General features: G+C 50.1%; 1 protein-coding gene across 1 annotated transcript; it reads left to right on the top strand.

Moving 5' to 3' along the window:
• Positions 1-5,552: 5,552 nt before the first annotated feature.
• FOXE1 (forkhead box E1) lies at positions 5,553-6,923 on the top strand. Its single transcript, XM_041486411.1, has 2 exons — positions 5,553-5,641; positions 5,954-6,923. Exons 1-2 carry the CDS (start codon positions 5,553-5,555, stop codon positions 6,921-6,923), a joined length of 1,059 nt encoding a protein of 352 aa, XP_041342345.1.
• Positions 6,924-14,320: the final 7,397 nt, after the last annotated feature.

The following is a 14,320-nucleotide window of genomic DNA, read 5'->3' as shown; positions in this document are numbered from 1 at the left end:
TTGCTTTTCCACGGTACTTCTCTTCCCCTCCTTCATGTGCTCCCAGTCTTACCCCACTGCTCCCAACGCCTTTGCTCCCCTTTTTCTCCCTCCTTGGGGATGCACTGTCTGTGACCATGAGCAAGTGCTCTGCAAGAACCACAGTGCAGAGCATGTCTTGGGACGGGGAACTGGTTAGTAAATTACAGGGCATTGCCACTGCAATTTGTTAGAGTTTTAAATATCCATATTTGGGTGAAACAACACGAAGAACACTGCCAACAAAGAACACCAAGAAATTTCTCTCACCTGCACTGGGAAATTTACCTCTTAACCCTACAGTTTGGCCAAAATGACCTGTCCCCTCTCCATCCCATGTGTGAGTTAGAAAAAGCCACCACAGGACAATGTGGTTCTGTCTACCCCCCAGGGAAAAATGGGTTTGTTTCCAAAAAAAAAAAAAAAAAAAAAAAAAAAAAAAGAAATAATACTTCTTTCCACATAGCTTATTGAAGTAAAGCAGGATATTTGCTAATAGATTTTGTTAGCAATATGGCAATTAATTAAATAATTACACTTAAATATTAATTCCCAGCTTCCACAGCCATCAATTAATAATTCCCTCTAAACTGCTGTATTCTATAATTTTCTATCAAGCATCAGGCTTCACAAGTAACTGTGAAGAGGGCCGAATTACTACTCTGGCAAATAGTAATTTGTCTTAAAAAAATTTGTCATCAGGTAACACTTCCTGTGCACAAGCCTCAGGGTCTTTCTGACCCTGTGGGCCCTCAGCAGGAGCTTCTGTCAGGTGCCAGTGACACCTATTGTGAGCCAGCAGAGCAGACCAGGTCCCAGCAGGGTACCTGGGAAATACTGAGTAGGAGATGTTCACCCTGCCAGAGATTCAACCTCTCAAAACTGTTGAATGACTGCCCAAATAGGGCATTTGATAGGCAAAATAGAACTTATTTCCATGCCAACGGGTGTCTGACAGCTATTCAAAGACACCCAGGCTATTCAAGGATACCCATCCGGAAGATTTTCATGAGGTGCTGAAATTCACAGGCTTCAGGGGAGCAAGACCCATGCAAAGTTCCTAACACCTGCACACCAAAAAAAAAAACCAAAAAACCACCAAACAAAAAAAACCCAACAAACAACACCCCCCCACAAAAACAAACAAACAAACAAAAAAACCCAAAAAAACCCAAACCCACCCAAAAAGCATAGCAAGTGATTTTCAGCTTATAGAAGAGCCTGAATCTGCTTTGCATGTTTCCAGAAAAAGCCAGCTCCTCCTTTTTGAAGCATCTGACTGATCTGCAATAGTCCCAGTGATATCTTGGTGATGCAAAGGCAAGAATGGGCCGCTTATTCTCTTGGAAACCAACTCTAAATTCTCCTTCAGCAGAACAAATGGATGTGTTACGGCCCATCCAGCTCAGGCTGTATCCACACGGCTTCCACCAAGAAAGTGCCTGCTCCTTGCTGCCCACATCACATGTGGTGTTTTCTATTGCTTCATTTTGTGGCTCCATGTCTTAGCTAAACGAGGCTCTCACTGCCAGTGTGCACAGCAAGTTTCCATGTGTAACTGTTCAGGAGTGCTGGCACAGACCTGGGTTTGCCTGACAGGCTGTGCTCCTCAGGAAACCCAGTACGGAGTGTGGCTCACTTGCTGCAGGAGTCACTCCTGGACGGAGTCCAGCCCCATGCACAGCATTCCCCGGAGTCTCTGCAGCCGGGCCCCAGCTGGGACCAGCACACAGGCACTGCTGCCCCAGGGCACCACTTGCATCTCTCCTTTGCTGGGCTTCCCAAGCTTTCCAGCAGTACCATGCTCCCCTTTGTGGTGGTCCCTCCAGGTTGGGGCCCTGTGTCAGCCACGCCCTCTAGTTCAGCGCTACCATCACCCCAGAGCACCAATCCTGCACATCTCCCACGCTGTATGGCCAATCCTATTTCCATTATGCTGCTCACACCAAATTCCCGAGTGGGGCAGTGAGTGGGCAGCATCCTGAGGGAATGCTCAGAGGTGGTGTTCTGTTCTGAGAGAGCCTGCCCTGCCCATCTGCACCTGCCCCTGTGGCACCTCACCTGCTGCAGGTCCTGCTCCCCCCAGGAGCCAGGGGAGCTGCTGGGCTGTCAGGCAAGCATGCTTGGTGCCCTGCCTAGGTGGAACCATGCTGCATGAAGACTAAGACTGCCCACAGCTCTTGCCCCAATTTCTGGCTTGAGACATGGCCTATTTTAAAGCCACCATGATGTTTTGGTTTTTCCTACAGAAGAATGACCACAACAGCTAACTCAAGTCTCCCACATGATCCTGGCTATATCCGTGTGATCCTCTCAGCAAGCAATTCTTTCCCTGCTGCAGCCACAAGTTCCCATAGAAAACTCAACAAAGTGATGAGAAGCTGCAGTAATTTGGAAAAACAGCACCAATACTAAACAACCAGGCCACTGATGGAGAGTGAAACTGCCCCCACTAGACAAGGCAAGTGAACAGCTGGTGAAAAGATGCAGTATCCTTGTAGAATGTTGTTTTCCAGCCTCCCTTCTGCCACATGGAGTGGTCATACTCCATGTCCAGCTGCACATCAGTTCTCCCTCAGAGGTTTCACCTTAGTCCCCACACCACAATCTATCCACAAAGTGGTTCCAAAATCCATGCAATCGCCTCCCTGTTTTTGTCTCCCACGCATGAACTCCAGTTAGGTGCAAAATATCTTAAGCACAGTCACTCTGGATACTTCTTTGTGGAATGTGCTCTGAAAGTGCATGAATGATGCCATGCCATCACCTCTCTTATTCCAAAGGGCTCAGGCTTATGCTCCCCTCTCAGATCTTAACCACAAACTGCAGGTAGGGCTAAGCACCTTTTCACAAAGTTTCATGAGGTGCCTGGCTGTGATGCTCTCCACACTTCTACAAGGTCCTGGCACCAAACACACAGCCAATAAAAACCCCAAAACTTGCCATTCCATGACAGGTACAGCTGAGCTTGGGGTGGTGGCTGTGCCATGGGTATGTGCTCTCACTTCATTTGCATTCAGCCAGTATGATCTGGGATTTTGATTTTGCCAGACCTTTAACTTGGAACACATTAAATACAGCCCTGTAGTTCCTGGGACACAGAGGCAAAACTTTTCCTCACCTCAGAGAGGAATTCTGACATGGAAACAAAGCTATTAATGTGCTACACATGAAGGGGCTGTCCACACATTTAGCATCCACTTTCCTTTGTCTGGTTGAAGTAGAAGAAGCAGCTCAGGTCCTAGGACTAAGGAAGAGCAGGGTGTCCCCACACTCTACCCCTGAGCGAGCTCAGTGGTGTAGTTTGTAACAGGGCAACTGTGTGGGGAGTGGATTTTTTTTCCATGGGTGGAAATTGCTCTTGGAGATCCAAGCAGATGGGATTTTGGTTGGGGTAATTCTCTAGCAGCTACCAGCACTAAAAACCTCCATTTTTAAGAGGCCAAGGCACAGTGCCCTTTTGCAGGGTGCAACTCTGCAGTGCAGTGGTCTCACAATCCATGACTGCTTTGCCCAGCTGAAGGCTGCAGACCTTAGTGTCAGCAGGCTCTGAGCTGAGAAATTTAGACAGAAAAAATTATAACTCTAAACTTTGTCCCAGAGACCAAAAGAAAGTTCAAGTGATAGATTCCGTATGGGTAATATTATGCAGATATCATACATTTTTGATTGTATTATGAACTCCATTATGAACAGGTTTAATCAATGCATGTTTTCTATCTTACTTACTCTTGTCTGTCCTGCAGCTTGATGGAATCAAAAGAGATAACAATGCTTCACAAACACAAACACCAACTGTTCTGCTCCAGCAACAGGCACCACTTGACTTACAGATGGAGGAGATCGGCAGTCTAAGATCCAACAGGGCTAGCTGGAGTTTCATGTTCTCCATAGTTCCCTCCACATGGGAACTGGTACTCAAAAGAGACACCAATGCTCAACACAAGACATACTCCTGCTCCCACAGTAGAGACTTAAAAGTGTTTTTAAACAGGTTTATGATAATGTCAGATTGAGAGTAGTCTCCAGGGCACTATGTTATACAACTAACACTTCACTCCCAAATATTGGCACCACAGTTTAAGCTGTGTGATGTGGAAAGGAGAAGGGACGAGAGCCAGCACATGCTGTTTGGGTATCCATTTCAGTCTGCTTCGGGCCCTGCCAAGGAAACTGCTTACTTGGGAAAGGATTTTCAACACCAGCAGGGAGGGTAAAAGCAGCTGTTCAGCACACCACCCGTCCTCAGCACACACCTCTTTCATTCCCCATCCTCTACAAGTGCAAAGCGAAGCACGATCTGACTTTGCCCTCTGGAGGCATGGAATTGGCATGGCACAGAGAGACACAGTCCCAGAGGTGACTGAACTACAGCACTGCCTTTTGGAACATCTGATAGGAAAATCTATTCCCAGCTGCAGCATCCCACAAGCCAGAAGGCAGAGAATTACTGATGAGGCAGCTTCATACTGAAGGAGATGGGTTTTGTTTTGTACAGGGTAATACTACCCTAGTCTGCTGTGCGCTTCAAGAACTTGGGTGTTGGTACAGGAGGTTGATTTTTTCACTCTTGACACAAACTCTACAGCATGTGATTTGAAATTCTGCCCAGTGTCTGCGTGCAGCTACTGGACATGCTACATGCACATGTGAGTCCACAGCAAGTACCACTTCATGGTTTATTTTGCTAGCTCCACAGGACTTTTTGCTATCTCCCAGATTGCTGGGAAGCTGCAGAGATAAGGCGGTGGCTGGTGACTCCCTTATTTAGCTGGGGTTTGTCTGCTGCATGGAAATGGTGCTCTCTCTCTCTCTCTCTGAAACACACACACACACACACACACACACACCACACACCGGATTTTTCTCCAAGCAGATAAACAGCTCAACAGCTCTGCTGGACATCCCCAAGCAAGCTGTGTTTCACTAGGATAAACAGCTCTTACCTCCTCTTTCTCCCTTAAAAAATAATTTGTGTAGTGCCCAAGAGGGCTTTGGAAAAGCTTCCCCTACAAAGACAGATTCAGCAGTGCACTCGTGACTCAAGTTCTGGAAGAACTAGCAGGAGACACCAAGACATGGGCAGTATCAGGTGTACAGCCATGCACAGCACCTGCACACCAGTGCATATCCACCTCTCTGCACACACATCTGCCTACATCTGTTTCTTGCCTACGTGCCCACACACAAGCCTCGGGTCCAACCACACACCTGTGTGTGCTGGCATTGTTTTGTACACACACTCGCCTGTCACAAACCTGACACAAACTTGACCTGTGGCACTCCCACAAATTCTCACTCACATCCTCACCCCCACACCAGTGCCCTTGCACACCCATGTAGCCATGCACGTGCACCCTGCCATGCACACACATGCCTGTGTGCACACACCTGCACACACTTTCCATCTCACCTTTAGGACGTCCTGTCCTGCCATCTCCTTTATATTCTGGCTTGCAAGGACCATCACGCCAGCAGGTGAGGAGGCTGTGCTGTCCCCAGCCCTGTGGGTATGTGTCACAGGGGTCCAAGTCATGGGCAAGCATTCCTCACCAGCTGGCACACTCAGCTGGGGTCTGACCCTCAGCCCCAAGTATCTGAGCAAACATGAGGGAGCTGGCAGGTATGTTCCAGCATCAGCCTGTGGAGAGCCTGGCATCCTTCCTGGCTGGATGGTGGACCTGTGGGGTCCTGTGGCATAAGGATTAGGGACAAGCAGGTCAGCTCAAGTGTCAGCCAAGGGCACGGGAGCTTAGCCCTGTGCCAAATCGCTGCTGGATACCAGCTAGGAGGGCCCTAACCTTAGTGCATTTACATAGCACTCGGCAAGCAAACCGCCTAGCCTAAGCCCGCACTTACTATCTCTCCCCACTCAGATCTGTCACCGGCTGTTTTTTCCAGCCTAATTTGTTTCGACAGCTTGATTTCCGCCAAGAATTGTTGGGCTCTCTGGGCAACGTAGCCCGGGGCCGAGTGTCCGGCGCGGACGGCAGCAGCATCCCCTCGGACAGCGGCGGCCGCTCATCGCTGCCACCTCCCCGCCGCCGCCAGCACAAGCGGCCCCGACGGCCACCAGCCCTCCGGGGAGACGCGTTAAATGCCCGTGCCCGGACACCCCCACCGGGATCCCGGAGACGACCCAGCTTCGCTCGGTGCCCGTCAGTCCTCCGGAGCTGTGCGCTCCCGACGGCGGCGGCTCCGCGTCGCCCCGAGGGCGCTGGGGACGGGGACCAGCGGAGAGGGGCGGGAGGGGGGTGCCGGGCCGGGCGCTGCTCCTACCCGCGGCGGCAGCGGCGTACATCGCCCTCATCGCCATGGCCATCGGGCAGGCGCCCGAGCGGCGACTGACGCTCGGCGGCATCTACCGCTTCATCACCGAGCGCTTCCCCTTCTACCGCGACAGCCCCCGCAAGTGGCAGAACAGCATCCGCCACAACCTCACCCTCAATGACTGCTTTGTCAAGGTGCCACGGGAGCCCGGCCGCCCGGGCAAGGGCAACTACTGGACGCTGGACCCTCACGCCCGCGACATGTTCGAGAGCGGGTCCTTCCTCCGCCGCAGAAAACGTTTCAAGCGCANCGCCGCCTCCTCCTGCGCCTTCGCCACCGCCTTCCCCGCGCAGGGCTGCGCCTCCGCCGCTCTGCCCCACGCCTACGCCCCGCTGCCCACCGCTCCCGGGCCCTACGCGCCCGGGGGCCACGGGCCGCTGTACGCGCCGTCGGGGCGCATCGTGCTGCCCGCCTCTTCGCCCGGCCCCCCCGCGCTCTACGGCCGCCGCTCCCCCGCGCCCTTCCCGCCGCTGCCGCACGCCTACGGCGCCGCGGGGCAGCTGAGTGCCGCCGAGCCCGCACCGCGGCACGGCACCTACCCTGGAGGCCCCGACAGGTTCGTCCCGGCGCTCTGACCTATCCCGGAGAGGCCCGACAGAGCGGACCGGAGCCCGGGAGACGGCGGAGTGCGGGGATCGCCCGGCACGGCTGCTCCCGGCGCTGCCCGGGAAGATGCTGAAGAACCTTGGGCTGCACCTACGCATTCTGCCATCTGCCCAGGCTTCCTGGCGAAGAGTGTCGCAGTGAGCCCTGGGGACCTGGGGTGTCCTGTCCAGCCCTGTCCGCTCTCGGCAGAAAAGTCCTAGGGACTCCTAAGTACTTGGATGGGTCAAGCAGTCTCTTCTTCTTCTACAGCCTTTCCTGGAGCAGGTGCTCAAAGCTTCCTGCCAGGCTCCCACTGTCCCGGCACACCCAACCGGGCCCCTTCTGGTCTACCCAGGAAGATTTCACGTTTAAAATTCTCTCTGCTGTTGATGTTTTTTTTTTTTAAAGAGAATTAAATGTTTGTTGGTGAGGTGAAGGAGGGAGGCAGGAGGAATCATTCCCTGGCCTCGTGCAGGCAAAGCTGTCAAAGCAGAATGCGTGGCACTGATGCGGTGGCTTGTCCCTGATGGCTCTTACTTTAGCCCCAGGCTTTACAACAGCAGTCTGGTCAAGGCTGGAGAAGATTTGGATGCCAGGGCTGTATCAAGTCACATCCTTCGAGGTGTTGTGCTCTGTGCTGCAGGGGTGGGAACAGTGGTGGGATTAGAACTACAAAAATTTCTACCATAAGCATGCCCAGCCAGCAGCCTGTGTCCCAGAAGAGGGACACAGGGAAGCTGTGGGACCTCTGGCCTTGGAGGTCTTTCCAACTTGATTGGATGGAGCCTGATCTGCCTCTGAGTTGTAGACAACACTGAATCTGGACTTGTTTTGAGTGGAGACCTGATCCTGAGGTCTGCAGAGGTACTCACAGCCTAAATTACTTTGATCCCAAGATCAGCCCAGATCTGTCTGTAGCCTAGAGAAGCTGGATATATAGGAGAAAACTTTTGTTTCTGGAACACAAGAGGCAGGATACGGTGCCTTTTCATCTTCAGTTGCTCCACTTTCAAGCTTTCCGGGGATGGAAAAGAGTCTGGAGAAAGATATGGAGAGGGAACAACTAATAGGAATGTTTGTGAGACAGAAGCTTGAAACTAGATCTGTGGGGAAACTCAAGCATAACCCTCCCAACAGATCCCACCACCCTGGAAAGGGGTCTGGAGCAGTAGTGGATACCCAGGGCTCTGCCTGGGGCTGTGAGTGTAGAGGGAGCCGACACAGCCCTGCACCCAGGTCTTCTTACACAGCTTGTTTTTCCCATGGAGGTGGGAACTTGTGTATCCAGGGCCAGGGGGAGGTTGGTGAGAAGATCCTGCAGTGTGGTGGGGCCTTGTATGGGGAGAGGAAACGAGAAAGTGCAGCCAGAACCTCGACAGGAGCTTTGGAAGAGCAGACAGGGTGCACATACACCAGAGTCTCCCTTACTGGAGAAGGGTATAGATCATAGTATAACTCAGGTTGGAAAAGACCTTGGGAAATTTCTGTTCCAATCTGGTACCCCAATCAGGGTCAGCTGTGGCTCAGCCGTATATATTTGAGTCTTTATCCCCTCCAAGGATGGAGACAGCACAGTCTCTTTGGGCAACCTGGCTGTCCTTGTGGGGAGAAGTTTCTCCTTGCATCCTCCATGTAGCTCTTCTCTAGTCTCATTTCATGTTTACTGTCTCTTGTCCTACTGCTGTGCTTTGCTGCAAAGAGTTTTTGATTCCATGAAGACACCTGTATCTTCTGCTCTTCATTTTTCAGGTGAGGTCCTCAGCAGGATGAAATTTGTGTAGAGGCAGCTTTTTTGCTTTCTGTGGGTGCTGCGGTCCACTTATCCAGGTGGGACATGAGAGAGGAAATGGAGCGGAGCAGGAAGGTGGCTGGGTGTCCTCACAGCACAGCTTGGTGTGGAGAAGAGTCAAGCTCTCTGCAGTAGGTGGACATGAGAAATTGTATATCCGCCTTCCACAGGGCTGTGATGCAGGAGATGAGTTTTGGATTCAAGGGTTCAGAGTGCCAGGGATGGCACGTGGTGAGGCAGCATCTGGGCTGGGAGGTGAGAGTGACCTGATGGCACTGCCCTGTGTGCCTGTAGACCTGTCTGTGGCACCACAGGAAGCTGTTGTCTGTACACAGAGCTGGGGAGGCTGCTCCATGTACGGAGCCAGCGGGGGGCAAGCACAGACAACAAGTGTAAGCACCACTCAACTCTTTGGTGTGCTGAGGTCAGTCAGATTTTTCCCTTCCTATCCTTTCTGAAGAGGTATGTTGTATCTTCCTTGTTCTTCCTGGTCCTGGCACATCCAAAAGCTGCTGCTATCCTGAAGAGAGCTGTCTCAGCCAGGGGCAGGTCTCCCCAGCAGCTGTGCTAACACCTCTCCCAACTCCCCCTTCACCATCTGGAAGAGGATCTGTACACCTAGCTGTGCCAGCTCCTAGTATTTTTGATAGCTGCTGGCTCTGCTTTCATTGCCTGCAAAGACTGGACTGTGTCACTTTGACAGCAAGCCGTGCCAACCTCTTGCTCGTTTGAGGGTAGCTGGGAGAAGAGCTGTCCTGCCTTTTAATGCCTTTCTTTCCTTCCTGTAGAAGCAGTTATCAATGTGGACCAGATAATTTTCATCAAATTGTAGCAGTGCTGGGTTGGAAGGGACTCATCAGGATCATGAAGCCCAGCTCCTGTACCTGTGCAGGACACCCCAAGAATCATACCATGTTCCTGAGAGTATAGTCCAAATGCTTCTTGATCTCTGTCAGGCTTGGTGCTTGCTTCCTGGAGAGCCTGTTCCAGTGCTCAGCCACCATCTGGGGTGATATCCAACCTAAATCTCCCTCACACCTCCATGAATCTTGTCATTGGTCATGAGAGTGAAGATCTTAGATGTCTTATGGCCCTTGTTCCTCTCATTTTGTTCTCTGCTTCAGCCTTCATGCCAGTTTAGAGTTCAGTCTAAAAAAAGGTCACCAATGATGATACAGGTTTTGAGGAAGGTGCTTCTGAACTCAGATAGCATCTGTAGGCAGTTCAGGGGGCAAAACTCAGTGTCTGAAGGACAAGTCTGACAGATCTTGGTGACTTAGAATGCATGGATTGGGTAGGTTCAGTTGTGTGTTGTTTGCAGAGAAGGTCTAGATGCTTGTTCATGTTTCTCTTCTGATCTTTTGTACCTACAAACTAGGGAAACTGGGCATATCTAGATGGTAAATTTTTTGCAGCAGGTACAGTGATGAGCTTGCCGCATTAAGAACCTGAGACATGGTCAAAAACTGCTTAAACTTTGGTCACAAACAGCTAGAAACCCTGGTCAGAGCTGTGCAGAGCTACTGGGACCATTAAAGGGACTCTATATCTGTGTGGGCTGGTCTGTGCTTCGAGCTTTTTTAGGCAAAACCAGATGAAGCTGTACCTGCCCTTTGCTAGTGCTGGCAGTGCTCCAACCTCCCGCTTGCAGCAGGCCTGGAGACTCCAGCAATCCCTTCCCACCAGCACTGCTGTGGTTTTGTGGCTATTCCAAGCTCTCTGAGCTGTTGTGTAGGCTCAGGTGCCAAGGGTGTGCTGAACACTGCGGGTCTGTCCTGGCTGTGCCTCGTGGCACTGAGATGTGCTGCCCCTGTGCCCATGTGTGACATGGGACTGCCTGACCACTGACAGAGGAAAATACGCTTGTTGTGTCCTTGGGGAGCCATGGGGTTGGGTCTCTCTGAGAGGATATGGGGATATGCCAAGGGGATATGTTAGACAACTGGATCTCAGTATATGCTTGTGCCATGGGGATATGTTAAACATGTGGATCTCAATGGGTTTTTGTCTGGCACATTGCTTGTAATTCTCAGGCACCACCAAGAATAAGAAAAAAAAAAATTCTGTAGGTTTTATTGTAAATATCCAAGAATCTTCCTTTTAGCAAAGTTAGTCGAAGTTTCAAACTACTCTTTTGATTTCTGTCAGAAGAGTCCAATAAATCTGGATTGTAATCCTGTAGGAAACTCTTAAAATGTGAGCACTGATAGAAAAGGGCCTTGAAAATGCTCATTCCTCAAAGGACAGAGCCTCTCGGTTCCTCTTCTGCCCAAGTTCTGGTATAGTCAGGCCCTGAGCAGACTTTGAGAAAGAAGTGGACTGTACAGCCTAGGAGAACATTATATTCTGTATTGGAGATTTTTGGGGAATTTTTTGTATTTACTCTTCTACTTCACTTGAAATGGAAATAAATCTTTGCATTGTTTGCAATGAAGTGTCTCTGAGTTTATTCTTTCAAGCCTTCCCTGTACTCCTGAGACTGGGAGACATACAGAGACATGTGCAACATGTGCTGCTCACTGCTTTCCACCATGTCTTACCTTGGCTTTTTTTGGTGTGCTGGGTTGCTGAAGACATCAGAGCGAAGGAGGAGGGATGGGTCACAGGGCCAGGCCACAGGTGGTGCATCAAACTTCCACCACCCCGTGAGTCACCAGTCTGCTTTGAGGGTCTCCTGCCAGGCCATAAGCATGCCCCAGATACCAGTGCATGGAGCTCCATCCCAGCCACGTGTCTCTGCTAGAAAAAGGGACAGGCCAGGAAGGTTACTACCTATGGGAGGAACAGGAGCTCAGAGATGGGCAAGGGGATTGTGGTTGGCATTAATTACTCTCTGATGCTCCAGCATGGAGCTGGGCCAGCTAGAGGAGGTGTTACTGCTGGAAATATTGTGTTGCCTGTCCTGTGGCAGCAGCCCCAGAAATGCTTGGTCTTGTCTCCTGCACCCCAGGCCAGTTAGCTTTTTGGCTGCAGAGATGGAGTTCCCGCAGCCGCAGGCTGACACTGTGCTCACCTTATGCAACGGCAACATCTGTGGGAGCAATTAATCCAGCAGCAACCAGAGCTAATGGGGGGTGCCACAGGCCTTCAGGGGCAACTCCACACCTCAGGATGATGAACTGGCTTTCACATGGGTAAGATGATGGCAGATGTTGCCCCTTCTCCTGCTGAGAGGGTGGTGACTGGCTTCCTGGGGGTGTTTGGGGGACAGTGAATTCTGCAGCTGTTGCACTGTCAACAGCCCAAGCTGCCTGGAGGGCGGTGAATGAGATGGGAACAGGTACTTTAATCTGCCAAGTTACCAAAGAGCAGACAGGAAAGTCTTCTTCAATAGTTTTGGGACTCCCAAATATGATCTACTTTTGAAAGTGACAAGAAGTTGATAAAATTTTTGAGAAAGAGTAGGCAGGGAAGGCCATTTGGTCAGGTGGGAGTAACTTGGAGGGAGTCCAGAGCTTTGCGAGTTGTAACTGGAGAGCAGTCTATGTAGCTGGAGTTGGATTTTAGCTGTATCCATTACCTAGAGCTGCCATGTCAGTGACCAGAGAGGGCATCCCACTCATGTGGGACCTGGAAGTGAACTAATGTGAGCACAGGAATGCTGATAGGGGGTCTGACTTTACAGAGCCTGGTGTACGAGAATACCGTGGCCTATATATTGGCACAAAGAACAACTTTACACACTTGTCTTGGTGTAATCCTGAAGCCCTGATTTGTTGGAAGCCCTCTCTAGACAGCAGAGCTGATTTCTTAACTCTGTCCAGTTGAAATGTATGTCCAAGGTCAAGAAGTCAAGGTGAGAGATGATGGTATGTGCTATACCTGGAAGCTGGTGTTATTTTTGGGAGTTACTTTTGGATGTGGTGCAGTCATCCAACCCATCTTTGTGTGGGCAAACTTAGGGGAAGGGAAGCCCAGCTCAGGGATGCCAGACTGAACTCTCACCATTTCTGCAGTGTTGGAACACGGGGTGCAGCTGGCTAACATGAAGTACTCTGGCCACACTGCTTGGGCTAAGAGGAAAAGAGGCTGTATCCTAGCCTCCTCTGATGTCAGGAAGTTAATAGGGCTATTGCATGCTCTGGCTGAAAATGGCCATGGAGAGGAGACAGGAATATTAACTGTGGGCTGGCACAGAAGAGCTTACTGAGTTCACTGCTATCCCTTCTCCGATACCAGGGAGCTAAGATTCATTAGCCATTTAAGAATTTGGAAAAATGTTGTCTGGATGTGAGCGATGCAAAGACATCCTAATTGATTAAGGAACAGCTTTTGACCTTTCTTGTTCAGTGTCAGCGCAAGAGCTCTTGGTCCGATTGCTGAGACACAGCTTGCTTGGTGCATGAACCACTCTGAGTCAATTATCCCTGTGGCTGGCTCTTGCAAGGACACCATCTGCATCTCATGTTGACCTCTTCCACTTGGGAAAAGGTGCTCATGAATCCAGGCTGTCAGCTTCTGAGGTTAACAAATGATGTCAGAGGCCTCGTATCACTTCTACAGCCATATGTTTTTACACATAGCCTGTCATCAGGCTCGCTGGAGTGCTGGCCCTAGAAATGGCCAATTAAATAGTAGCTCCCTAGCCACTCTTCCTGTGTTCTCAGGTTTATGGCTGTAAGAATAGAGGGGGAGCAAGACTTACAGGGTATCAGCATTGTGATGTCTTCAACAGGCAGACTGTGATGTTCTCAGAGGCTTCCTTCCCTTCATCAGGAGGTGCATACTGGTGGTGATGGTTTCTTCCTTCTCCATCTTTGGGTACACTTGAGTTTATTGCTGTATGTGCATTTTTTTTTCAGTAGTTTTCAAATTGTTTTGGTGGTTTGGGTTTTTTTTGGTGTTTTTTTTTGGTGTTTTTTTGGTTTTTTTTTTTTGTTTTGTTTTGTTTTGTTTTGTTTTGTTTTTTGGGTTTTGTTTTTTTTGGGTTTTTTTTTTTGTTCTTGTTTTCTCAAAAGTTGCCTTTACTTGAATAACAGGGGCTTACATTTCTGCAGCAATGAGTAACTCACCACTGCAATAGACTTGGACCCTGGAGTTACAGACTGGTGCTGCCCTGGAGTTACAGACAGATCAGAATAAACGCCTAAGTGAGAAGTGCCACCCTGACCCTGTCACGGTGTGAGAGGCCATGTTGGTGGCCACCAGCATCAACGTATTGTTGGTGTTGGTGACTTTTTCATGGAGGAAGCAGAGGATGACTCAGAGCTTTGAACTTTATGCAGGAAACATTTGTTTAAAAAAAAAAAAAAAGTTTTCCTTCTTGGATAATTTCTTTTGCACTTTGTTTCCATGGAGGTTTTCTCCACCATTCCCTTCTGAAGAAAAGGCAAAAGAAAAGTTCTTCTGCAGCAACCAGGGAAAATGGTTTCATGCCTTCCTACTTAAGTGGGTATTAGTACCTCTCTGCTGCAACAGGAACTGAACTTAAATCCGGGAAGACCTTACACAGTTGGGGAGAATTCATAGCACCTTCCACTATCTAAAAGAGGCCTACAGGAAAACTGGAGAGGGACTTTTGACAAGAGCCATGTGCTAGGACAAAGGACAATGACGTCAAAGTGAAGAAAGGTGGATTTAGATCACGTATTTGGAAGA

Source organism: Pyrgilauda ruficollis, unplaced genomic scaffold (assembly GCF_017590135.1).
Source record: "Pyrgilauda ruficollis isolate IOZ18807 unplaced genomic scaffold, ASM1759013v1 scaffold76, whole genome shotgun sequence".
Classification (NCBI taxonomy): Eukaryota; Metazoa; Chordata; class Aves; order Passeriformes; family Passeridae; genus Pyrgilauda; species Pyrgilauda ruficollis.
The sequence above is the reverse complement of the archived record's forward strand: the minus strand, read 5'-3'. Positions and strand labels throughout refer to the sequence as shown.